Raw genomic sequence first — 27,069 nt, 5'->3', positions numbered from 1 at the left:
TTGTTGTGACTTTTGGAAAGTTTTCTAGTTTGTTGAACAGAGCCTGTTCGACGGCCTCTGGCGAGCCATATATTTCATCCAGGCGCCCCCATGCCATGTGCAGTCCAGTTGCTGGGTCCTTAATGTTGACTGTTTTTATTCTTCTTACTTGTTCTGCTGACTCTTTTCCCAGATACTTCGTGCACGATCTAGCCACGGCACCTCCGATTAATATTTAGATAATTTCATAACAGTTTAATGTAGCTGCTTACCGTTTTTTTCTGCTACAAGCTAAGACGCTAGGCATCGCAAACGTGTCTTTGGTGTCTTTTTAGCCTTTACAGAAGGTTTTATATCCAGCCTGGAAGTTGTGCCTCTTTACGGAGTTGTTCAGCAATAAATCCACACTCTTACATCCAAGATTTATCCACTTGATATCCGTAATTTATCTCGTTTTCGGTCATTTCTGGCGCTAGCTTCTAGCCAACTTCAACTGCTAATAGCTAAGAAGCTAACGATTACAGGGATGTCTTTTTTTGTCTTCGTAGCCTTCACAGAAAGCTTTCTATCCAGCCTGGAACGCGTGCGTCTTTTCGGAGTTGTTCAGCAATAAATCCAAACACTTACATCCAAGATTTATCAACTCGATGTCCATAATTTATCACGTTTTCGGTCATTTCTTCAGCTGGGTCTCTGTTACAGGGTGCTGCCGTCTAGTATAAATCTCCCATGATGCTTTGCAAGTGTGTTTACGTTTTTCATCAATGGGAATGCACGTCCGTCACAGAAAGTGGAAAGGTGAGTTCACTGACCGCAGGAAATCCGAAAATCAAGAAATACTGAGAAATACTTACAGACGTTGCCTTAGCAAAAAGGAAGAAGGAAAAGCGACTCAGACACTGACAGCTGGTAGAGCTCACACATTCCTGTAGCTGATTACTCGCATGGCAATTTTACTTCCTGTTTCCCAACATGCACTGGTACTACGTTACTATGGTTACAAAGATAAACAAACCATACTGAACTGCTGAAACAAAGTAGAACACATTTTCAAGTGGCATGACAGTTAGCTTAAGTTACTAGTTACTTTTCAAATTAAGATTTTTGCACACAAAACACATGTAGTTTATAAAATACAATGTTTTATTATAAATTAAACTACTAAACAATATAACAGCTTACTGGTCAAGCTGAAATGACTTTTTGAACTTTTTTGATCAATTCCAGTTTTTAAGTACATACATCAAGTATATTTTCCTGAAGATACTCAGGGGCATCGGACTGGGGGGAAAAGGGGACTGAGTACCCAGGGACCCTCATGTGAGGAGGGCCCAAAAATATGCTAGAATGAAGAGTAACATTTTCAATGTGAGACATTAACTTGTAACGGAGTATTTTTTCAGTGTGGTATTAGTACTTTTACTTAAGTAAAGGATTGGAATACTTCTTCCACCACTGAACACAATCATGTCTTGTTTAGAAAGTTAAATGCAGTGAAATAATCAATTTACTGTCTGTTAATGCTGCTTGTCAGGTACTTTCGATTAGATACATTATATTTGACAGTTGTAAATTTAATTGGCCTTTGGTTTGTCAGAATTGATCTTTGTAAAGATGAATAATGTGTGCATGGCCTAATTGTTGACATAATTAAATATTTAATTTGCCATCTGGAAATTAAATAACAAATTCCCAAACATGGAAACTCAAACAAGTTAGAGGCCATTTTATGAATTTTGTGCTCTCAGTTAAAAACATTCTTCTGAATTCAGCTCACGTTTCTCGACTCTCCCACTAATCTAACAGTAGAGTACAGTATGTGCATTGTATATACTGTGGCAAGCCCAGGGGTGTGGGTGTCCACGTCACTAGTTCAATAAGACAAGCCGGCACCAGGAGTACAGTTGAAAATAGTTGAAAAGTTTATTAAGGATAAGTTACAGCGTAGGAGGGGAATTTCCACACTACTTCATCGTCCACTGCTTCACTGTCCACAATCCATTCTGGTCGTCTTTTATCCACAGGTAATCCATAAAAGGGTCCTCATCCAGAACAGTTCGGTACACAGAGGGGGTATAATCAGCCAGTCCAGGTCACGTCACTTAGTCACACAGTTTTAGTTCAGTTCACTTCTCAGTACTTTCCACCACTCTGTCTCACTCAGCTCCCCTCCTTTTTCTCTCTGGTTCTTTTTATTCCCCGTTCAAATACCTGCTTCCCCTTTTCCCTCACCTAATTAATCCCAGCCTCTCCTTGTAGGAAGAGGAAGTCCATATAAGGCTCAGGGGTGGAGCCAACAGGCCGCACAATACCTTCCTTCAATTACCACTCCCCTCATCTCTCCCTGCAATCTACCAAAATACTATATTATTGTGCTTATGTGACCCACCCATGTTACGTTTTTTCCATCTCTTAACTTCTGGTTGCTCTTTCTGGCTACTATAAATACAGAAGGTGACCTTTCCTGTCGCTATAGCCAGTTTACAGAGCCAGACATCAATTTGTCAAGGCATTCTCTTCCCCTGCTCCCCGACTTGACGAGACTCCAGCACCAATCCTTGCATGTGGTGAGGCAGATGCTGAGGCCACATGGCTGCAGCCCCATGTTGTCCCTTTCTTCTTTCTGTTTCTTAAGTTATAGATGAAGGTGGTCTGTGTGAATGTGGAAGATTTTCAATCTCACAGCACCAGTCTGAAATTTGTTGTGAATCAGGCATTGGGGGAAAAAAATTACATCTGCCATAGTCTCAATGTGAAGGTGCTAGGATTTCTTGAATTATAATCAGAGGAAAGGCATCATTTAATACAAATCTGAAACCCCTAATACTGTAAAAGTGGAATGTAGTACCAATCAAGCAAGAGGTATGCGAATGGCGGTACACCATGGGCAGATCGCTCGGTCTGTAGCAGATCCTGGTCGTTCCGATGTCGGCCTTAAAACATGAGGATTCAGTGGAGATTTCTGAAAGAAAAATTGGTTTCATGCAGGAAAAGCTTGTGGCTTTCACTATGTTGTGAGTCTCCAGTTCCAAAAGCCACAGAACAGAAGAGGCATCTAGCCCTCTGTGAAAACTGGACTTTTTATAAATTTTGTAGATTATAACCTATATTTGAATGGCATTTATTGACTTTATTTTCAAACCATTTTCGTGGACAGATTTACCGGCAAAAGGCCTTAAAAAGGGAAATCCGCTACAAACATTTCAATACATTGGTTTAATAAGTAAGAGGCCACTGCCGTAATGGCAGTTTGTCTACACGAAAAACCTGGATTTAAATATATGTACAGGCCTAGTTTCAGGAGGAGGTCCAGGTTTTCCTTCATCAGAGAAAACATCATCAAAGCTGATTTGGAGGGGTCTTTCAATTGCACTTAATCTGGCTCACTTGGACCAATTTGGGTGACCTGACCCAGAGCTTGTGCCCCTAACAACACCTCCTCCACAACAGATATGTCGCTATTCATGGAGGGGATTTCTAAATGATGTTTTCCTAAATTCCTTTTTGTCCTTACACTAAAAGGCAGTACTGTAAACTACAGTTGTGGGCCTCAGCAGAGACCTCTGCACTCACTTTTTATCTCTTATCTTCTTTTAATGTCGAACTCACATAACATACTGTATATTTTAAGGCTGAAAGATGTTCTTGTCAGATACATACTGAAGAGATGCACTATCATGGCTGTATGATTTGTAAGATGTGTACAAGCACGTTCCTATTTTCTAACCTTGATATGCTTTCCCTACCATTTTGTTATTTTATGAAAAGCTGAAGTAGATATGCAACAACATGGCAGCACAATGCGTGTCAACTACTGTTTATAAAAGCCAAAAAATAAATTCATTTGCAGAATTTCAAATTACCTTAAACTGGCACTGCAACATTGAATGCTGATGTTGTATTTGTACAAACGCATGTTGCTATTTTCCTTTTTGTTATTTTCTTTTCACAGAGCTGCAGTAGATGTCCAACAACATGGCAGCAGAATCCTTGCACAACTATGAAACCTAAAGAGCAAGATGATTTTGTAAATGAGTTCAAATTGAAACAGCATCATTATGTAGTTACAAGGACTTACACTTTTCTATTGTTATTTCCAGGAGCTTTCATAATATTGTATTGAGTGATGATTTATGAGCTTTTGTGTGGCCCTGTATTACAATAAAAATGTTAGAGTTAAGCATTTATGTCCACTATGGGTGCCCATAAAAGTAGTGCCTAAATGGCATACTTTATTTTCATACAATCATTCAAATTAAGTGTAGCAAAGCTGTACTCCCATCAGCAGATACACAATGCAGAACTCAAGACACATAAATATAGGATCGTTTTTGTCTCGTGAAATATATTAAGATGAAATAAGGCCTAATGAGCAACTCAAAAGAACATTATGGTACTTTAGAGCACTTCCAAAGTGTGATGCCCCTGCTGCAGAGATTTAAAAACAAAAATGGCATCATGACTGCCTAAAACTGCTGGATTATTTACTTTACTTTATTTATATTACTTTCTGTAGTTTCATTCATGAGAATGTGTTGGTATATCTCTAAGTGTTAGGAGACAGTGCAAATTGGATGTATTTGACTAGGCATACCTGGAGCACAACATTTGTAATGAGTCACTTTCAGAGTTACTAGACCTTGTCTTACCTGAAATAATTTGTCTTAAATGTGTAATAATCTCTGTATATTGAAACTAGGTTTGCATATCAAAGGGGAGTCTTTCATTATCTTCCACCTGTGACTAATTCTGATGTGTCACAATTTGCTTACATTGGAGCCAGAAATGCCAAAGTTAAACAAGCTGCTCCATTTCTACTCATCTTGCATATCCAAACTGGGATTTAATTAAATATAATTAAAACTTGCTTAACCCAGGAATATTTAACAATCAATCTTGAGAAACCTAGTTCTTTTATTAAATATTGCCAACCTGTGATCATCCTCCAAGTCACTCTTAATCAATGTTGCTTTACTTTTTTCTCTGCTGCTTTCAGCACAGGACTGACATTCTCTTCCAGCAGGACTGCGTTCCAGTTCTTCCAAACAGCTCAAGTGTTGACACTTTTGGCACAGTATGACCAGTTGATTGACATATCCTCCAATGTCCCTCTCCCCTCAATCTCTCCAGTGCTGGGTGCTATTCCTGAGCTCTGCCAATGCCGAGACCTGGAGCTGGACTGTGACAGCACACAGCTTCAAGACATCCCAGTGGTGGCGATAAATGTCACCATGATGTGAGTAGAAAATAACCTTTTATTTTTTCATTATTGTAAAGCTAAATCAATCCCGGGAAGCCTTCATCGCTGGCTGTGACTGTCACACCAAGTGAGCCAGAATTTCACATGATTCTGTAGTGGTAGTGACTAATGCAACCCCTCCACATATATATGTGTATATAGTGTGTGTGTATGTGTGTGTGTGTGTGTGTGTGTGTGTGTGTCTATAGTATATAATTCAATGTATTCAATATAATTCAATGTATTATTTTGAGACATTTTAACATGAATTAGACCTATAAGGGCATATTACCCTGTAGTTTTTGCAAAGTTTGTCAATGTTTGATGACAGTATATTACCCTTTTTCGGTCACTATGTGTTATTTAAGAACACATTAATTACCTGGTGTTGGGGATTGGCCTGTCCTCATTATATGCTTTGTCATTGGCACAGCATAATTTGCTCCATGCAGCTAACCAAAGCAAGAAACTTTTGTCATCCATCTAAATTTCGATTTAGAACAAAAGAGCACTCAGTAGAGTTCAGACTTCTACCAAGGGCTGGTAATCTACGTAGTTATTTGTCACTTTCAAAGGCAACATGACTCGGGGTAGATGACAAAATAGCTATATAAAAGTAGCCAATTTGTGGCCTGATCGTGATCTAGGGGGATTTGTGCTGGGCTCTAAAGAATCAGGAGTCTTTCTCCTTTTTGGAGCCACAAATGTGATAAAATGAAATTTGAAAGTTTGCCATGATTGTGGCTCAACGGGAAAGGTCACAGAGTCACCAATATGTTTTATCCTCTTGGAAATATGTAGCTAGTTCCGTTTATTGTACCGTAACTGATGTGCTTTTATGTTTCCACACAAAAAAATGGTGGTAGTACTAGAATTGTAAAAACATAACTTCTTTTCCAATAGAGGGATTTCTTCAGGACAAACTTGAAGAACTTGGAAGTACCAAAGTGAAATTAATGACTTAAATCACTGTGTTATGTGAATTAGAAACATTAAAATAAAAAATAAAACAATAATAAACATTTAGTTTAGTTATAACTGCTTCACAATGCACTGTTCTGTTTACACATAATGGTATTGGCCCGCAGGACCAGTTTGTTATCAGAGGACTTCAGTTTTTAGTTCTGTGCAAATACAACACCTTTATTTTAAATACCATTATGCTGTCACTGTCTTCCTCCATTTGTGCATGTATAGGACCTGAGCATGTGTGTGTGTTTCAGGCCTGTGTGTAGTGTGCAAAAGAGTGAAAAAAATTGTAATTTCACCCCTGGGGATCAATAAAGTAAAAATGTAATACATTAAATGTGTTTTGGTAGGAGAAGCATAAGCAATACTCCTCAGTGTACATTAAGTGTTGCACAGACATGGACCAGAGTCGTCTGACTGTCGACCAACACATACAGTGTTAAAGAGCAGCCAGCCCAAGGAGACAGTATTAACATTAAGAAACTCTTACAATGTCCCAAAATTGACCTCTTTCAAATGCTTGACATGACGAGTGTGTGAGTGGATGAGCCTTTAATCAGCCTTTAATCCGTTAAAAGCTTTGGAATCAACAGCTCAATCTACGTGTTCATCAACCGAGTCACTTTGAGATGATGAAATGGAATTATAAAGGCCAGGGGATGATAGTTTGTCATGTTTATGGTAGTGCTGTTAGTTAAACGTGTTGTTAACGGCGTTAACGCAAACCCATTTTAACGGCGTCAATTTTTTTATCGCGAGATTAACGTTCTTTTTGGCCTAGAAAACTTTGTAGTTTTTTTCACACGCTGTTGCAACAACTAGTAACGTTAGAAAAACTACAACACCACACCAGATCTAGCTGGACCGGAAACAAAACAACAGGCACACCGCACACACTTGTTTGGGCTTGCGAGCCGGCCAAAGAGTAGTAGGCTAACGTTACATTTTGAGTGGATGGCGAGCGCGAGACGCCGAAATGGATGCCAATAAGATTCTGAATGGAAAGTTAACTTTTATAAAGTTGCCAAATGGTTCCATTGACAAGACCAACGTGATCTGTGTGTGTTTTGTCATTGTGAACTGAGCTATCATCGCAGCACGTCCAGTCTGAAATACCACTTGATGGCCAAGCACACAGCTGATGCGAATTCTCCGCCCCCTCGTCAAAGCCCAGCGACAATGGATGACTTCAGACAGAAGCACATGGATACCACAACTAAGAACAAACTTACTGCAGCCATAGCTAAATGGGTGGCTACTGCATGTAGGCCTGTTAACGTTGTGAATGTTAGTGTGAAATTGAACACTACAGTATATGCCAATGTTGTTTTCATTAAAAAAATATTTGCACAAAGCAAGCAGAGCCACTTTTCCATGTTGATAAAAGCATTAAAATGAGAAAAAATAATGGGACAAAAAGAAATCAAGGGACATTTAGAATAGATAAAAATGTGCGATTAATTGCGAGTTAACTATGACATTTATGCGATTAATCGCGATTAAATATTTTAAACGTTTGACAGCACTAGTTTATGGATGTTCTGGTAATTGATTCATTTCCCGGGCTCGAAAACCCCATTAATTAGAAACTTTAACACTTAATAATTGAAACCCACATGCTAAAATAATAACCTTGACAATCTAAAGGGATGAGCTGGGCAGCTGTTCAAATGCAGCAGTACTGAATCATGTTGATTGTCGTTCGTGGTGTAAACCTCATACCATATTCTGATTTTGAGCCTCTTTCTATCTCTCAGGTCCCTACAAAGGAACCGTCTTCAGAAACTGAAAGCAAACGCATTCTTTAGGTACCAGAGCCTACAAAAACTGTGAGTTTATTATGACTTTATTCTATTTTATTTGACATTATATTCTACCTATTTTTGTTCATTTTTTTAATTGTCCTTTAGTCAGTGTTCTTTCTTGTTCGGAAAAGCACCATATATAATACATGAGAAATATTGGCATGCATGGGAGCCTACTCTGTTCATTCACTAAAGCATAATGCCTTCATGTGATTCCAATGAGACAAGATAATGGCCAGCCTTTGAGTGACAAATGCAACAAACGATTTTCACAACTACAAAGTGTGTAACGCTACAAGGACTGCTGGGAACACTGCCAGAAGCGATTACTCTCCTCAGCGTACACATTCATTCGTTAGTTGTTTATCAATCTCACACAGTGCCACTGACTGTGGCTGCAGGAGAATAGGTCTAATCCTCCACCAGGAACTATTTGTCTGTGCCAGACTGTCAGCTTTAAGTCACTGCTCTGAAGGTTTGACCCGCTTGAAAACTTCCCTGAGATATGCATAACTAAACAACAGAATGAATTCAGCAGCTGTGTAAAAATATGCAGACAAAACACAGCTGTCAGTGGAGGTTTGTTGAGCTCACAGTATGTGCTATACAAGATGATCCTGGTACTAAACAGATTGGATTGTCTGATATCAGATCCTAATTTATCGCAGCTGGGCTACATTTATTATTAAACCAACAGGCTTAAGGGTTATTTGATGTTTCTCTCATTGTTCTTTTGAAATAAAAAATGATTCACAAAATAATAAAACAATAACATAACTGTTTTGTGCTTGTTTTATATAGATATCTCCAACACAACCGAATTCAAGATGTGAGTCCTCACGCATTCAGAGGGTTGTATAATCTAACAAGACTGTAAGTTTGTTCATTTTTGTAACACATACGATGCAGTAATAAAGCACTTGTTTAGGCTGTCCTTGGTAGTACAACTCCATCATACTATGTACGTTATGTACAAAAAAAGAAGCAAAATGTTCAGGCTACGAAATTTGTTGGCATCAGCTGTTTCATTCATGCTTCACAACAGGGATAGCACAACGACTCTTTGTACTTCTGGCTAACTTCCGACTTTTCGGCTATTTTTATATAGCTATATATATATCATTTGTTGCGTCTAAATATGAATGAGGATTAATCAAATTGTTATTGTTGTTCTTATTATTATTTAGGGGGGCTTAGGAACACTTTGGGGTAGCTTCAGCCCCCCTAAAATAGGCCTAACGATGTCCCTGCTTTACAATCGCTGGCTTGTTCGCAGCTGTGTGGCTCACCTGATGAGCAACATCCAATCTAATTCATGCAACATGGCCGTGATAACCTGACACTGTTTTTTATTAAGTGCACTAAAACAGTAAATAGCAATGCTGCAGATTCACCACCATACAAACGTCCTTATTATTTAATATTTTACCAACCATTGTATAAATTGGAAATTTACTTCCCTAGGCAGAATCCTTATTGCTGCTCATGTTCTCTGAGAGCTCCCTCCGAGAACAGAGCCTTATTTCTATTGACCTATGTAACTATTTGCTATAAATAGTCCACTGCTTGGCGTGAGCATTTCTGACTGAGATGCTATATATATAGTGGTCCGGCACTAATGAGGAAGACAGACTGTGTTATTCATGTGATCTCAATAAAATTGAAAATGGAGTTCATTTTGTTTTGTATTGTCCATATTATCGCATGATTTAAGATTGCAATTATTTAACAGAGTTGAAGTAAAAGACATGATGCAGGATATATACAGTATATATGTTAGTTTGGTTGTTTGAACATAAAACATTTTTATTTGCAGACTTTTTAGAACAAGTGTGGGCTAAAAGAAAGATGGCTTTGTATCCATGATGTCTGGAAGTGACATTCCCTATTTATTTATTTATTTATTTATTTATTTATTTACTTATTTATTTATTTATTTATTTATTTATTTATTTTTCTGTGGCTGTAGTTTTGTATTATGTATGCAATGTTTAGTTCTAGTAATGCAAGATTGCAGTTATCATGGCTTTAGTAAGTCAAGTTATTTTCAAAATGGGTTAACCATTGGAACCTTACAGTGAGTGAGCCAACAACAATCTTTCCTCCGCATTACTATATCAGTATGTATTGTCTTCATATTATATAAAGAAAGACAATTGTAACAATTGCTATTTATCTATGAATCATAGATAAATGGGATGTACAGTATATCACAAAAAATAAATGTAAGTATGAATATAATGCAGCTAACGCAACCACAAACTAAAAGATGGAGCTTGCTTATATGCACATGTACATTATAAGAGTGCATATAGTAGTTAAAGAAACAGCTGGGAAACAATACGTATAATCTATGAAATGCAATTACAACACTTGAAAATGACTTAGCTAGGCAATAAAAGCATAATGTAGCATTAGTTTATCCAGTGTGTTCAGAGAGCATCCTCTTCAGGTAAAACCTCCAAACTTGTCTTTCCTCTGTTAGATATCTGAGCTATAACAAGATATCTGCCCTGATGCCAGGGGTGTTCCAGGACCTGCACAAGCTGGAGTGGTTGTATGTTTATTTTCTACTGGCAGAAAGTTCTGCAACAAAAGAATAAAAAATGCTGCATGCGTAGTACATAAGGATGTTTTACTTTCTGTAAATATTGATTGAGGCCGAGAAGCCGAGTTTTGTGATAAATAATTCCTACTGATAAAGTGTTTTTTTGTTCTCTAACTTTTTGTTTTCGTCTCTTACTTTTATTTTATTTTAATTGCATACAGGTGATAAATCACACATATCTCTATCGATGCGGTTTCTTCCGAATCAGTATTCCGCAAATGAGGCTGAAACGTTTTTCTTGTGTTTTTGTTGTAGGATCCTGGAAAATAACAATATCCACGAAATGTCCTCCATGACCTTTTCAGGACTGAACTCCCTCGTTTTACTGTGAGTTTATATTTTATACTTCATGCTATGGCAAAGCCTTTTTTCTTTTTGTGATGTCTTCTCAAATCTTCAAACTTTCTGGTTTTAAGAGCCTTTGTTGACCGCCAAGTGCATGCTCATGGGGGAATGTTTTGTCTGTAAATTATAGAGGGTGGTCTATTATTATTATTATTATTACTGTTATTGCAAGTATAAGTATTATGCTCTATATGAAATATGTGATAACTTCTGTTATGATTTGACTCTACACCTTGTTACATTATGTCTCACTGATTGACAGGGTTTTGTTGAACAACTCTTTGACAGAGCTGGATGACATCTGTCGGGAAATGCCGATATTGAATTGGCTGTAAGTAGGATGTCAAAATGACATGTCTTTTGATGACTTTTTCTGTGTGTGGGGGGGTTTTGTGTGGTATGTGTCTAATGTTTCCTCTCTGTGGGCATTTCATAACATGTGCTTGCAGGGATTTGGAGGGAAATCTAATTGAAACCATTGGAAATGTCTCATTCTGCTCGTGCAGTATGCTGACAGTTCTGTAAGTGTGCATTTACATGATTGAAACCATTGCAAAGGCAAATTAAAATGTTTGACTTTTGCTTGAATTTCTTTGAGATGCTTGCAAATCAGCCTCAGTTTATCAAAATGTTATAAGCTTATGCATGGAATCAATGCTGGCAGTTCATTGGATTTGGTTAAAAAAGTAGTAATATGATTTGAATTTTTGTATTTGTTGCCTTTCTCCAGTGTTTTACAGCAGAACAGGGTCAGCCATATACACGAACAGGCTTTCTCTGTCCTTCAAAAGCTTGGAGAATTGTAAGTTCATTTGTTTTATTGTGTAAATTATTGTGTATAGGAAACAATATCACAACTTTGAGGAATGTGCCAATATGAAGCTAAAGTATGAGGCAATTTTGAAAGTGTCTTATTCTAAAGATGTACTACACATGGTGACTTAAGAAATATCTGCAGGAGAGAATAAAATTGACAAAAACTGCATGAACAAACAGTAAAAACACTGTCGAGAGAAAAGTTTGTGAAGCTTTTGGACCAATCTGATTTCTGCTTTATTTATTTTCCCCAAAATGATCTTGAAGGAATTATTTTTTAACATCCGTAGTCTGTGTGAGCTTTAAGACTAACGTCCTTAGCAATAAAAACGTCAAATACATAGCTGCAGGCAACGAAAGACACCATTTAAGACCATGAGTCTAATGATCCCACTTTTAGAATAAAGACTTCAATGAACAAATACATGTCATTTTGTTAATGAAGACCATTTGTTCTTTTGTGCCCTGTTAGTTGTTAGGCCTGAGGAATCGTCATTTGTGTCTTTGGTTTGTTCAAGTTTTAGTTAGAGGGTGTGTTTGTCCAACACTTTGTTCTGTAACAACATATCTTTGAACTTCTGGGCAGATTGTAGATATTATGTCTAGATTTGTGTTACCATAAAGATTATTTTGGTGAGCCTCCAACGTTTTCGTCAGGTCAAAACTTTCCCTTGTGACTGTAAAAAGTTCAAACTTTCCCGGAGGTATGATCGTTGTAGATGTCTCTATTTACACATATAACCCACAGCTGAATATAGAAAGTTCATGTACATTGACTAATGAAAACTGTGGGTGCATCAAAAAGGTAAATTACATTATAAAGTTATAGAGACACCATTTATTGTAGGAGTGTTGTTTTCGGTGTGCATGTCATGCAATCTGTTCCCTGTACATTGCAAGAGTTACAGAGGTTGGATTTTGGTAATGATCTCTTTGCATCTTTCAAATAACCAGTCATTAATACGTGTTTGGTGTTTTTTGGGAACTGATGTGGATTTGTCTCTACGCACAGGGATCTATCCAACAACAAATTGGTGGCGATCCCTCCCAATCTCTTTGTCTCGCTGGGGGATTTGCTCCAACTGTGAGTTTACAGAAATACATCGGGATGTACAGTTCTATATACAACCAAAGCTATTATTATTATTATCATCTTTGTTTTTATAATCAGCTGCAAATATGGCTTGAACCCAAAAAAATAGTATCAGATGTACTTAAAAATATACTAAAAGTTTACCAAAGTTTGACTCCAAGAAATGCCCCATTTTCAAAATGGCGGCCGTCAGGTCCTTAAAATCTTTTTTTATTTGAGCATGTTGATATATATATATACAGTATATATATATATATATATATATATATATATATATATACACACACACACACACACACACACACACACACACACACACACAAGTACATACATCCATATACATACAAATGCAATTAGATCGCAATATGCTCTTTTTAATTTTCTTTGAAGATATGTATATAGAATAACAGTAATAACTAAAAATATAAACTACATACTGTACAGGATAGAAAGGATAGAAAAATACAATTCCAGACCCAGTAGGTCTTAAAGGGGTGATAGAATGCAAAACCGATTTTACCCTGTCATAGTTGAATAACGACAGTTCGGTGGGTAAATAAGACATACATAGAAGCTCAAAATCCCATTGACACCCCTTTACTATGAAAATCTCATATTTTGAAACTGCCGCTGAAAACGGGCGAATCTCAACAAAGCTGGAAGTTGACGTCAACCTCCCAAGACCTGTACCTTTGTCAGCCCATGGGTGTGTTAAGAGAACGGTCACGCCCCAACATTTACATAGGCTACACAACTGACCTGAGATCAGGTAGTCTTCTGAATCTAGGTCAGAAATCAACTATGTAAAGCTCAAATATGGGCCACTTTACGAAAATGGATGGCTAATTGCACATTTTGTCCGACTGTGTGTCGGAGTTCAGCGGCTGGTGCTGCCTGGGTTGCTGCCTCGCCGCCTGGCCTGACTTCCTTCATAGACCCCGGCCTGCTATGAGGTAGATGGAGCTCCGTCACGGCTGGCAGCCCACAGCACTCCATACCCGCGCAAAGTCACTGTTTTGTGGGTTAATGGACTACCACTGCCTGGACAGAGCTCCAAGGCCTGCAGCTCCCCTCTTCTTGCTAGCTAAATGCCCAGTGTGTGTGAGTGAGAGCGCGGTCAGCGAGCTTGTTACACCAGCACTCTGTTAACACAGGTTCCAGTTAATCTTCTAATGTGTTGAGTTATTTAAACAAACGATTGGGGAAATAAACACTTCTTGTCAATATGTAAATATACTATAGTTATGCCAAAAGTGTAGCTAGCTAGCTGCTATAGTTTCCCATTGTTTTAAATGGGACATGTAGCTAGCTAACTGCTCGTCCTAATAAGACGCCTGACGTTCATAAAAATGCCTTAAAATCAAATCGGACACAACGGTTAGCTTTATAAGACATTGGGGTAGATGTTATATAAGTTGTGGACGAAATTCAAACCGTAAATATATTCTAGTTGTGCCGGCAGCCGGCCGCGGAGCCCCGGTAGTGCAGTATCCACAAAGGGTGACTTTGCGCTGGGTATGGAGCCCAGCAGGCTGCCGCTTTCTCGTCAGACTGTGTGGAGCTCCTAAAGTCCGACACGTCTTACCATATTTGCAATTAGCCATCAATTTTCGTAAAACGGCCCATATTTGAGCTTTATATAGTTGATTTCTTGCATAAAAAAGTCTCAGAAGTGAATTTGGTTAGGAAACATTGCAGTGTCTGCAATATGAGATTCTGTCGCGTCTCTAATGTGTGTGTATGGCAATTTGCTCAACCAATCAGCACGCAGTTCATCTAAATGTTCATGAGCATGCCATATTTGGAAGAAAAGCTCTTGTTACAAATAGGGCCAGGGATGCATAAGGGCCCATACAATATCAACCAGGCCATTTTCAGCCCAACCAATGTTACATACCCCATTAGGAGACCATAAGGAACAGTGTGAAATACCCTATATAATCATTCTATCACCCCTTTAACTTTGGGAAATAAAGCGAAGCTGTGGACTAGTCTTTCATCTGCTGAAAGAAAAAAATGTGTGTCACATGTAGTACATATTGGCTGTAAATGGTCTACATTTATGTCGCACTTTTCTAATTTTAGCCACCACTCAAAGTACTTTACACTACAGCCACCATTCCCACCCATTTAGTAGGATGTTTTGTTCTGTTTCATTGTAGAGAGAGTGAACTGTAAAGAGTGAGGCTGAGAATTGGATAACATGCTGTGAGTTATTCGTTCTGGATTCCGCCACTGTATGCGCTATTAGAGAGATAATTACAGCTTTTAAAATACATGAATTACCTTTTGTGAGGAAATGCAAACCATACATATAATTTTAAAATGGATTTAATGAAAATGTTAAGGATTATATCTTTAAGTAGTAGCCAGTTAATGCACTGAATCCCAACATTGTGGTGGGTGGATAATAAGATGTCATCTTCAAAACATGCAGCAGAAGGTAGTACAAGACAGTTGTGGGAGTTGAAAGAAACTAAATATTTTGACACTCAGAAATGGTTACTTAAATAATAAATGGAATGTATTTACATTTTATCTAATTGAGAGTTTCTTATCTTTATCTTCTAGGAATATATCATACAATCCCATCGTGGAGCTCCAAGTTGACCACTTTGACAAGTTGTATAAATTGAAGTCATTGTAAGTATACGTTGCTAAACACTGAATAACTCCAGGTGCAGAAGAATAGCAAACGTACAACACAGTGTGTGATGAACATGGGTGATGAAAATGGGGCTGGTAGACGTGTTTGTCATTTAGTACTCAAAAAGCTATTTGTTAAGAACCTATTGTGCTTTTGAAGTCTCTTATAGTAGTGCACAGTTAATAGATATACTGTAATTTGTAACTCTATATGTGGACTCAATCAATATGTCTTCAAATTCTCTAGGAGCATAGAAGGGATAGAAATTGGAAACATACAACGGAGGATGTTTGAACCTCTCAAATACTTGACTCATATGTAAGTACTCCATTGTGCCTTTATGTTTGTACTGTTAATCCTCATCATTTGGTCATTTTGACCGTAGCCCTTTCACACAAATTTCTAATAGATAGCCAAGAGCAGGCTTATCGAGACTGTCAGTCAAGCTTAGTGTAAGCCATCTTCTCTCTGGGTAAAACAGCTCGGCATACACCCATGCTGGTCCTGGAAAGGATGCAACAGAGAAACTCAATGCCCTTTCAGCCTTGCATACAATTGTGTATTCTCCCCTTAGGCCTTTTAGGCTGTAGAGTTTCATTCAAGTTTCAGTAAGATAGTAAGACGTTTGTTTTGCTCAAATCATATTTATCTAATCTAAATCAGGTGGGAATCTGTCCAGCCATGGAGATTTTTGCTTTTATATTACCAGATTTTGAGATGTCTCTCTCTGGGATTTCTGCCTCTGCAGCAACATAATGGAAGTGAATGGATATTAATTTGGGGTGCTTCCAGCCTAAAAGAAAGGATATTTACCTTTCCAAAAGCAACATCTCTTAACAAAAAACATTCTCCCTTTTACTGTGGATAATCATCAGATTATACTGTAAACTGTTTTCATAAGGTACTACTTCTTTGGTAGTAAGAAGTTATACTACTTCTTTGGTAGTAAGTAGTAGTAGTAGTAGTAAGTAGTACGTAGATTTTAGCCACGCTATTGACATGGCTCTAGGAATGTTGGCCAGTTGGTCCACCACTTTGGTCCAGACTGAAATATCTATTCAGCTTTTGGATGGATTCTCACAAAGTGTTCATCATTTATGATGAATCCTACTGACTTTGGTGTTTCCCTGACTTTTCCTCTAGCCCACCATGAGTTTTGACATTTGTGATTTAGAGTGAAATGTCTCCACAACTACGGGAAGGATTGCCATAAAGTTTGGTGCAGACCTTCATGTTCCCCTCAGGATAAATTGTAATGCCTTTGGTGATCCCCTGATGCCATTCCAATCAGCCTCAGCTGTATTATGTGCCTAGTGCTGATTAGCAAATGATAGCATGCTAACACACTAAAGTAAGATGGTGACCATGGTTACATTACCTGCTTAACATTAGCATGTTAATATTGCCATTGTAAGCATTTTAGCATGCTCACTTCAGCCAATGCTAACCTTAGTTCAAATTCAAATCCCCAGTCAATATCATCCAAACTTTTCTGCTGTTTTGGCGCTTTTGCAGTCACTGTTTCTGCTTTCCAATTTTCTCAATTAATGAAAAGAAAAACCCTGTAAAAGAGTGTGGCTGTAAAAACCTCGCAGCTGTAAATGAACAGGCTCCCTTATATTTTGCTTAACGTGATACTCTTCTTTGATCTATTATCACAGCTACTTCAAGAAATTCCAGTACTGTGGCTACGCTCCCCATGTGCGCAGCTGCAAACCCAACACTGATGGCATCTCGTCCTTCGAGGACCTGCTGGCCAACATCGTGCTGAGGGTCTTTGTGTGGGTGGTCTCTGCCACCACCTGCTTCGGCAACATCTTTGTCATCTGCATGCGCTCTTACATCCGATCAGAGAACAAACTCCATGCCATGTGCATCATTTCTCTCTGCTGTAAGTCACACTGCATTTAAAGGAGAGATGTAGTAGAAACAAGTTTTTTATTTATAGAATATTCTTTACCATCATAGTACATTACTTATTACTAGTAGGCTATTACATAACAAGTGTTATCCCATTTTCGTAGGTCATGAGGGAGGAGGGGGTGTGGTATTTTCTGTCCATAAACACAATTTTTTAGAATTAATGAAAACACCAGTACACAGTTTACCCACATTTATATTCAGCACTTCCTTATGTTTATAGACCTGACAATAGTCTCTGGAATTATGGAAGATACAACTACAGAAGTGACAAATTCTGATAAATACTTTTTTTGATCATAAAGTAAACAGGCATCCAAACTCAGTAGGAAAGTTTAAATAAGTTCCCAATGTGCTTATCAGTGTGTTTCATCAACACTGATTTCATATTGCACACCCTTTTAGACACCCTCATGAATAAGACTTAATGTAAAAACAATGAAATCTCGTTCTAAAATATGATAGTTTCCACCTGAATAAAAGATTCACATGCTCCCAATAAATGATTCATAGCACAACATTGAAACCTATTTTGGAAACTGCTCAAGGATAACGTCTATGGTTGATTAAATAACAACACTTTTCACTGACTCATCTAAGATAGATAATAAAAGGCATACATATGTATCTATATTCAGTATAGTTGTGACTTATATACATTATGTGCCCCAAGTTTATATATAGTTTTGAAAAGTAGCTTTCTTTATGCTATTTTTATGGCATATACACTCAAAAGAAAGTTGCAATAACGACTTTACACGAATGAATTAGGTTATATTATAAATGCGTGAGTGGTGTTTGGATATGTAACCTGATCTGCTGCTTACATACTGAATGTGATGGCATTCAGATATGGGCTGTGAGAGTTTGTTGCAGGGCTTACTCTTCTACGGTAACAAATTGTTTGCAGGGAGAAGGTCCTATAGGAAATAATGCAGAATTTAATAGGAGATCCTGGAGTTTTTTGGTTTGAAATGGACAATCTACTGAGTATAGTGTGTGCAATAAGGTTAGATGTGTGTGCTGACATGAAAAGACAGAAATAATTATAAGAAGATCAGAAATAACACTGACAATGCACAGGTAAAGGATTAATATAAACTGCAGTCACTCGTGGGTTTTTGGCACGTTAGCTTCTGATCAACATGCAGTATGGGTCTCACCGTGTAAGTCATAGGAGGAAATTGTATGAAACACATATGTTGTTGATAGAATAGAGTGCTGCAGGAATGAGACCCAGCTCAGTCCTCCGTGTCGGGAAAAGGGCTGAGAGAGTCAACTAATTCTAGGAAAGGGTTCCATCTATTTAGGAATGTCAAGTAGGAGCCTTTTATAGATGCTTTAAGCTTCTCGAGCTTCAAGTTGTCAAGCACTTCTTTAATCCAACGGTCATGCGTAGGGGGGCAGGCAAGCCTCCAGTTGATTGTCACATACACATACAGCGAAATTCGTTCCCTGCACTTTAACCCATCCCTCAAGGGAGCAGTGGGCAGCCACTTACAGCGCCCGGGGACCAACTCCGGATCTGAGCCAGTGCCTTGATCAAGGGCATTGACTGGAGAACCTAATCTACATGTTTTTGATGGTAGGGGAAACTGGAGCACCCGGAGGAAACCCACGCAGACATGGGCAGAACATGCAAACTCCACACAGAAAGGCCCGGGACGACTGAGATTTGAACCCGGAACCTTCTTGCTGTGAGGCCACAGTGCTATCCACTGGGCCCCTGGGCCATTTATAATACAATAATATAATACAATCCAATAATGTAACATACATTACTCTGAAATGGACCATTCCACACAATGAGTAATTTTACTTTTGATATTTTAAGTATATTTTGATGCTAATACTTACAATCTTTTCCTTAAGAAACATTTTCTATGCAGGATTTATTTGTAACAGAAAGAGTATTACAGTGTGGCATTACTACTTTTACTTACATAAAAGATCTGTGTATTTCTTCCAACACTGATGAGTCCTAAAACCCAGAAATTTGTTGGCATTTTTGCACTTCGGTTTCCTCGTCTCGAAGTCAATGATTTTTGGTAAGATGCCTGAAATAAGCGATAAGGGATTTTCACGTTTGTTTTATGACATAAAATAAATCAGTAAATAACCCCACCCTTGAATTTTGCATCTGTATGTGTCTTAAAATTGGTGGTAGCTAACAAGTGGTTAAATGAGCCCACAGATGTTGTCAGGGACATTGAACATCATCGAGCCGAATACGCAAAATCAAATTACAAGTGGAAAGCTTAGTGGTGGTGAAGTTGAAGTCGTGCGACCGGGGTGTAGTTAATTTGCCCCAAAAAATAATCCAATAGAAAGATCCCATTGGCTTTTTGAGAAGGGAACCAGGGCTATGATTACTTCCAGGTTGGCCTATGAAAATATGTCCTTTTTGCATAAAATATAACGCAAACAAGTCCATCTGTGAAGGACGTCATTGGTATAGAAAGCCATTGAAATGATCTATTCAGGTTTAAAAATCAATGACTTTATTCCAAAGAGATCATTTCTAGTAACTGCACAGAGAGAGAAAACATAAAAGCACAGAATATATAGGAAATATGACTATTCAGACATGTAACATCAATAAGTCTAGTATAAAGGACCTACAGTATATGCACTTACTATAAGTCTCCAAGCAGCTGAGTTCAAAGAACTCAGAATGTGCAAAGCAGAAATTCTATGATATAGCGGATATCTGTTCTTTCCTGCTCCATCCACAATAAAAGCCAAGCGGAGGATGGCTGTTTTATTCATTATTTCATTTTGGTGCTCACTTGCTTATGTCGACCTGGTAAAAGTATTAGTAGAATGTCAGTAGATTTTCAGTAGCACACTAATTTCTTATGGCTGAGATCCAGACAAATCAATATATAATCAATATATTATTTATTCTTTGCTTCTTTTTAATAGCAATGAATTATGTCTCTCTGTGCAAGCAGTAGGAGTCTGAATGTTGCTGTTAATCCAGCTATTAATGTGGTGGAACAAAGAAGGAAGTCGTAAACAAAGTAGAGACTTGCAGATCAAATTTGAGTCAGCGGTATTGTGGTTTAAAGCCAAGAGTTTTCGTAAAAGAATGGTTATTTCTGAAATGAACTTGTTTGTGGTAATTCAACATACATTACGCTTCCAGGCTCTCAGTATTTCACTTTTTCTTTCCTAACGCCTTCTTTATTATTTATTTCTCAGATTACCTTTTTCTTACTCAACTCAGAGCCCTGTTGAGTTAACCACATGTCGACTTTAATCTTTTACACCTTGATGTACTCGTGGGAAATGTATAAAAATGCAGACTGCATGTATATCATATTAAATAACTAAATAACAATTACCAAAGCAGCTACAAAAGCAAACACATATTACGCTGAATCGCATTTAGGGGTATGTGTCGGCTTTCAAAGTTGAGAATCATTCAGGTAAAGCACAACAAAGCCTAACCTCAGCTGTCCCATTCAATGTTCGCATGGCGAGTCTTTAATGATGATATATATTGTGCGTATATTATGCTCTTTGAAGGGCATTTATGTGTCCATATCCATATAAAGAGTTAGACTCTGAAGTATAAAAACTTTAACTTAAGGTCAGGGCCAGATTCAAAAACATCTGTGTAGATTTAAAGCATTAAAGCCAACAGTCTATGCATGAAAGCAGAACTATGTATATACAGTCTTTCCACTAGATGTACAGAATAACACCCCCCTTATAAATATGTCTCAACCCCTCTTGTATAAGTCTTGTTCTTTGTCATCATGTAATTATGCGCACATGAGTAATGCCTAGTCTACAATTGTTCATAAATATCCATGTGTATGTCAAACCTATTATCCAATGCATGTCTTTGCCATGTTTCTTAAAATATGACATTTCCTTTCTTGCCGAGAGTTGCATTAGAAAATTTATACCACTCTCATATCTGTATAGTAAATATGCCAGCAGCCTGTTAGCTTAGCATAAACATTGAAAACAGAGATGCAGCTAGCCTCTGTGCAAGTTCCTCCTGTACCTCTGAAGCTCACAAATTAATACGTATATTGATTGTTGTATATAATATATAATAATATAATGTTTCTGTTTTAGTGGGGGTCTTGCTAGATTATCCAGGAAGTCTGGCACAAGTCTTTTTCTTTAATGCACATTTGGTTTTTGCTGTGCTAAAAAGATGAATGAGCCAAATAAATATAGCCCAAATTCCCGATTTTACTCTCTTTCTCCTTGACAAATTGTTATATAGAAAGGTCTGTGTGTGCTTGAAGTAAAGCATCTTTGGAAGTAAGTACATTTACAACATCTGGCCCTTGTTTTGCAGTCAGGAACTGTCAGTTCATATTTTGTGATTATAGGCGTGTATGTATCATATAGATGTATCTGCTGGGGTTTGATTATTATGATTGAGCTGTTGAGATCAAATTCCACTTCAAACACTGCAGCGTGACAAGCAGGGTACTAATTTTGATTTTTGAATGTATGCTGTTGTATGCCTCTATATTAAATATTGAGCATGTCAAATAGGCAGCCTAGTACAGAATGTTTTTTGGATCTTGCAATACTCATGCACTGAGTTTGTTTTTCTCAGTTTTTCTTTCTTGACAACAAAGCACAACACGCTCTGCGCTCTACTGTAATTTACTTATATTGATCAAAATGGTTCAGAATGTATAAAGCCCTAGCTGAATCTCACGGTTGTCCTTGGTTTCTTTTCTTGTGCATGGATTTCCAACGTTGGATGGCCGCTGTCTTTTTTTTCTTTTCATGTAGGGTTATACTTAGTTTAATTCTATTCTCACTTGAAGAAATGGCATTGGTATCGTTCAAAAATGTTACAAAAACGATCCTTTTTTTGATATCAATTTTATAAATCAAAAAGAAATTACATTACACATGACAAATCTTTTTCTTTCTTTTTCAGCTCCTACTACGAGTTTTTCCAGCCTCCTTCCTAGACGTGTAACGTTAGAAAGCCAATCACAAATTATTAGATCTTGGGAGAAGCATGCTGCGAGCTTATTGGCTCACTGACGCTGATGAGATTTACTGTCATAGTGCGCTAGATCTGAACGTATCTTTGAAGTTAACCCAGACTGAAAAAGTCAACACTGGAGATATTCTTAATGTATTGTAAATTATAGCTCTCCTTCCTTGCAGGTGCGGACGGGCTGATGGGCATCTACCTTTTCATGATTGGTGCATATGATTTGAAGTTCCGCGGCGAGTACAACCGACACGCTCAGGCCTGGATGGACAGCAGTCAGTGTCAGGTCATTGGCTCTTTGGCCATGCTGTCCACTGAGGTATCCGTCCTTCTCCTAACTTACCTCACTCTGGAGAAATATATCTGCATTGTCTACCCTTTCCAGTACTTGACGCCTGGCTGGCGACGAACTGTCACCATTCTTCTTGGGATATGGGTGTTCGGCTTCATTGTTGCCATCCTGCCGCTGGTGTTCAAGGGGCTATTTCGCAACTTCTATGGGACCAATGGAGTTTGCTTCCCACTGCACTCTGAGCAGCCAGAGACCCTTTGGGCTCATGTTTACTCCATCGTCATTTTCCTGGGTGGGCATTTGTTCTTGCAATAGCTTTTTTCTTGTGTTCATTTGTTGTTTTCTTTATTCTTTATTTACTCTCTAAAGCTCATTGTAAAAGCAGTCTCATTATTTAGTGAGCTTATTTGTATTTATATGCTGGTGAATTTATAGCTTTGTTATTATTGTGCATCCACAGTGCAAATATGAGCTAGAAACTAACCAAATATCTCTCTGCAGGTCTGAACTTGGTGGCATTTCTCATCATTGTCTTAGCCTATGCAAGCATGTTCTATAACATCCAGAGAACAGGGACTCAGACCACTAAATACAGCAACCACATCAAGAAAGAGGTGACCATCGCCAAAAGATTCTTCTCTATCGTCATCACTGACTCCCTTTGCTGGATCCCCATCTTCATCCTCAAGATCCTGTCACTGCTGCAGGTGGAGATTCCCGGTACAGTAGAAGGGCTTTAACCATTTCAAGGAAAACTCATAAAGGAATAGTAAAATAAATGTACCGTATAGCGTATTTAAAAGAATACTCCACTGAAAGTCTACATGTTGAGTATCAAATACTCCCCATCAGTAGGCTGGCATTGTGGCTCTAAAAAGTCTGTAGCCTGCTCTTTTGAGCAGGAACAGCAGCTGTAGTGTGCTTCACAGCAATTGAATTTGATGGCGACCAAGATTCACTTTAGAAAATGTCCATCAAAATGGCCATAGAAATTTCTCCAACAGCTACTGCATCATAATCCACGTCCCTACTGTTGACTCCTATGCTCAGGATGTTCCAAATAACTGTTGATTTGCCAATAAATCACAACAATTGCCACTTTCCACAGCTATGACTCAATAGCATGACACAGAAATGAAGAAGGCCTATGTATTAACTTTGTAGAGCCACCATCTTATAGGGAGATGTACTCAAAGAAAAGATTTTTGTGGTGGAGTGTCTTTAAAGTATTGCATTTTCTGTGTGTTATTACATTTCAAAGTAGTCTAGCAGGTATCGCTACTAGGTTTTAAATGTTTTAAAGGGACTTTTCACTGTATAAAGAGCATTTAACTGCAGCCATCAGTTTGCACTGTACATACCCAAATGACCCATTAGTGTTGTGCATAATCCAATGTATACATAACCTGGTGAGCCGTGGCTCCCTAGTATCCTGTTAGGATAAAAAGGGTTTTCATTTATTATATAAAAGGGTTTGACGAAATGAATTTATGTTGAAGTATTCTCCCAACTCATAACCGTTAACTTAAAATCTTTTAGATCATATGCCAGCTGTGTTTTTATTTCTCTCTGTGTCTTTTCTGTCTCTGCAGGTACCATCAGCTCCTGGGTGGTCATATTTATTCTGCCCATCAACAGCGCCCTTAACCCCATCCTTTACACGTTGACCACACGGCCCTTCAAAGAGACCATTCTGCAGGTATGGGCTAACTACAGGCAAAGGAGGCCTCTGCTCAGCGGTCACCAAGCTCATCAGCCGTCGCTCACCTGGCAGGAAACGTGGCCCCTGCAGGAGAACAGCCATGGCCCCGCCACGGGCCATCCGCTGGAAACGACAGGCACGATAGTTAAGCTCACCCCTGTGGAAAATACTAACGAGGGATACAATGACATTACCACATCCACACAGCAACTCCAGAAGCAATATACAGTGCTGTCAGTATGCTCAAAGAAACAAGCACCCACCGCCCACACATACACAAACAAATGATCTGGGTGTGGAATAGCAGATCTACATGGAGCTGTTTGTGATTTCATCAAAACATTACATCATCTGATTAAATGTAATTCAAATTCATTCTTTTCAGCAATTAAAAATACACTGTTTAAAGGGACAGTCCTTGATTTGTGCCCATATTTCTTATTTGTACTAAAAAAAGCATTAGTATTCATTATTATCATTGGAAATTCCACTGCATGCATGTCTTGCCTGTGCAGCAGCCATCACAGCAGTGGATTAAGTCAAAGTGTGGATACCTTTACATAGCAGTACAGCTCCTCTAATAAAGACTACATGTTAGCTCCAAAAAGATATCTATCAATACAGAGCAGAAGCCATGCCCCACTTATGGTTTGTCTTTTGTTTCACTAGCTTTCATTGCTCAGTTTAATTTCTCACAGAGGGCTTCTTTCATAGAGATAAAAGACAGAATAATTTCTTCAAATCCAACAACTACAGCTCTCATGTACCCTTTGACAGTGCCTCTGTGGCTAAGACTCATTTAATAGATTGTTGTTGAATGTTAAAAAAAAAAATTAATTGTTGAGTGTGTAAATTAATTTTTGACTTTGGAAACTGTAGTTTGACAACAACAAAAACATAAAGATTCACTTACCAGCTTGTTCCAGAGCTTTTTTGGCACATCTTGTGGTCTTTCTCATGGAGTTTAAAAAGAAAAAAAAGTAAGTGTTTATATCTACAGTAGAATATTTTTGTGTTTGTAATATGGACACAATAAACCTTATCATGGTATTATAATACCAATAGCTGTAAATCAGCCCATGCTGGTGTGGCAGCCAGTGACAGTAAAGTGCAATGCTGGTGTACCGATGACACTAATGCAAAGGGATTGTATGGGAGACACATTGCAAAACACCACAGCAACGACAAGTTATGTTCCAACGATGTTCCTAAAAATTTAGAATTATAAATAGAATAATAATTGTAGATTATGTAAACATCAAAAACAGGAACCAATAAGATAGCAGCACACGAGGAAGTAAACATAGAGAATATTTAAAGCTCTTTATAGCCTAGTGCTCACTATTTATCTGAATTACACTAAACTGAAAAGGACCACGACTGGTATTTGTTTGTTTTTTAACTTTGCAGCAAGTTCATTGTAGTTCTTAATGCCTTTTTCCAGGCACTGAGCAAGGATGTCTTATGGGAACATTATGTGTCAGGGAAAACTGTAAAATTTGCAGCTTGAGGCTTTGAAGCCTCAGTCACTGGACAGTTCTACTGAAGAATATTGTAGAGTGAATCAACCCAGTTTTATGCCTTTCTCTTTATAAAAGGGAATAGCCATCAGTATACATTTCATGCTGCTAGTTTAATCTTGTATTGATAATAATACATGCACCCTGTTTATGTTTGGTATTTAGTCCATAAAAATGTACTTTCTGTGTTGCCTCTGCCACCAAAAATTATCTTATGGAAATATTGAATGTAATGTATGAGATATGTCCAGTATGATTCACAAAGAATGTACTTAATTTGGGCAGAATAGATTTCCCCAGCTGGTCTGGGGGTTTAAACTTGGACTCAACCAACTACACCACACGACACATATTTTACACTGATCTGTACAGTGAAGATTTGTACAATGACCATAAACTCTTCTGTGCATATTTTGTTTAATGAACTAATGATTCCTGTGGAAATTGATCTTTTCAGACATTGTAAATGTAGGAATGTATAGCAAACATGCTAGAGAGTAAATTAGTTATTAGAATATGTGAATTCATAGTATGTGCCATTTGTGTCAACATTACATTCCCATACGTGCTGAAAAGACTAAGAAGCCAGCAATTTCTTTGAGATATATTGATAGTATCTGCAGGCTTACATTTAATATTGATAGGTATGTTTAAATATTTGTTGTATCGACTTGTGTCCTACTATAATTATTTACAAAGGTAGTCTTTTATTTTTGTTTGTCTTGTGCACAATAAATAGTCCTTGTATCTGCTTGTCGACTTGTTTATTATTTGGTTTAGATTGGTTATCCTATTAGTTTAGGCACTGTTTGGATTTTGAAACTGAAGCAAACACTTTCTAAGTAAAGGAAGCACTGTAAAAATGTGTCTTGATTATTTTGACATATTTAGAATAGCAAACAATGGTGGGAAAGGATTCAGGTTATTTACTACTGTAAGTAAAAGTAGCAATATCCCTAGAGGTTATAAAGTTGAAAACAGGAGTTGGCCATGGAAGAATGTGCCAAACTTTGAAATCAGTGCGCTAAAATTGAAAGCCCATTTCCACCACTGTGATGAAAAAAATCGTGTAGAAAGAGAGAGAAACTTTCTCAAAATAATTACTTAGTTAACAACCGGTGTACAGTGGCCTGGGATTGCTTAATGCATT

General features: G+C 38.0%; 1 protein-coding gene across 2 annotated transcripts in view; it reads left to right on the top strand.

Moving 5' to 3' along the window:
* Positions 1–26,584, top strand: part of rxfp1 (relaxin family peptide receptor 1) — a 72,452-nt gene extending 45,868 nt beyond the window's left edge. The window contains exons 4-18 of one of the 2 annotated variants that reach the window (XM_028589449.1): positions 5,110–5,215; positions 7,945–8,016; positions 8,794–8,865; positions 10,478–10,549; positions 10,856–10,927; positions 11,208–11,276; positions 11,395–11,466; positions 11,676–11,747; positions 12,774–12,845; positions 15,426–15,497; positions 15,748–15,819; positions 17,163–17,392; positions 22,579–22,989; positions 23,199–23,417; positions 24,290–26,584. In XM_028589449.1, the coding sequence (XP_028445250.1) occupies positions 5,110–5,215; positions 7,945–8,016; positions 8,794–8,865; positions 10,478–10,549; positions 10,856–10,927; positions 11,208–11,276; positions 11,395–11,466; positions 11,676–11,747; positions 12,774–12,845; positions 15,426–15,497; positions 15,748–15,819; positions 17,163–17,392; positions 22,579–22,989; positions 23,199–23,417; positions 24,290–24,687 (2,081 nt within the window). In that variant the 3' untranslated portion in view covers positions 24,688–26,584. The remainder of the gene's footprint in view (positions 1–5,109; positions 5,216–7,944; positions 8,017–8,793; positions 8,866–10,477; positions 10,550–10,855; positions 10,928–11,207; positions 11,277–11,394; positions 11,467–11,675; positions 11,748–12,773; positions 12,846–15,425; positions 15,498–15,747; positions 15,820–17,162; positions 17,393–22,578; positions 22,990–23,198; positions 23,418–24,289) is intronic. The other variant, XM_028589450.1, reaches the window with a different exon arrangement.
* The last annotated feature ends 485 nt before the right edge of the window (positions 26,585–27,069 follow it).

The sequence above is a fragment of the Perca flavescens genome, chromosome 10 (assembly GCF_004354835.1).
Source record: "Perca flavescens isolate YP-PL-M2 chromosome 10, PFLA_1.0, whole genome shotgun sequence".
Lineage (NCBI taxonomy): Eukaryota > Metazoa > Chordata > Actinopteri > Perciformes > Percidae > Perca > Perca flavescens.
Note: the sequence above shows the minus strand (reverse complement) of the source record. Positions and strands in the feature narration are given on the sequence as shown.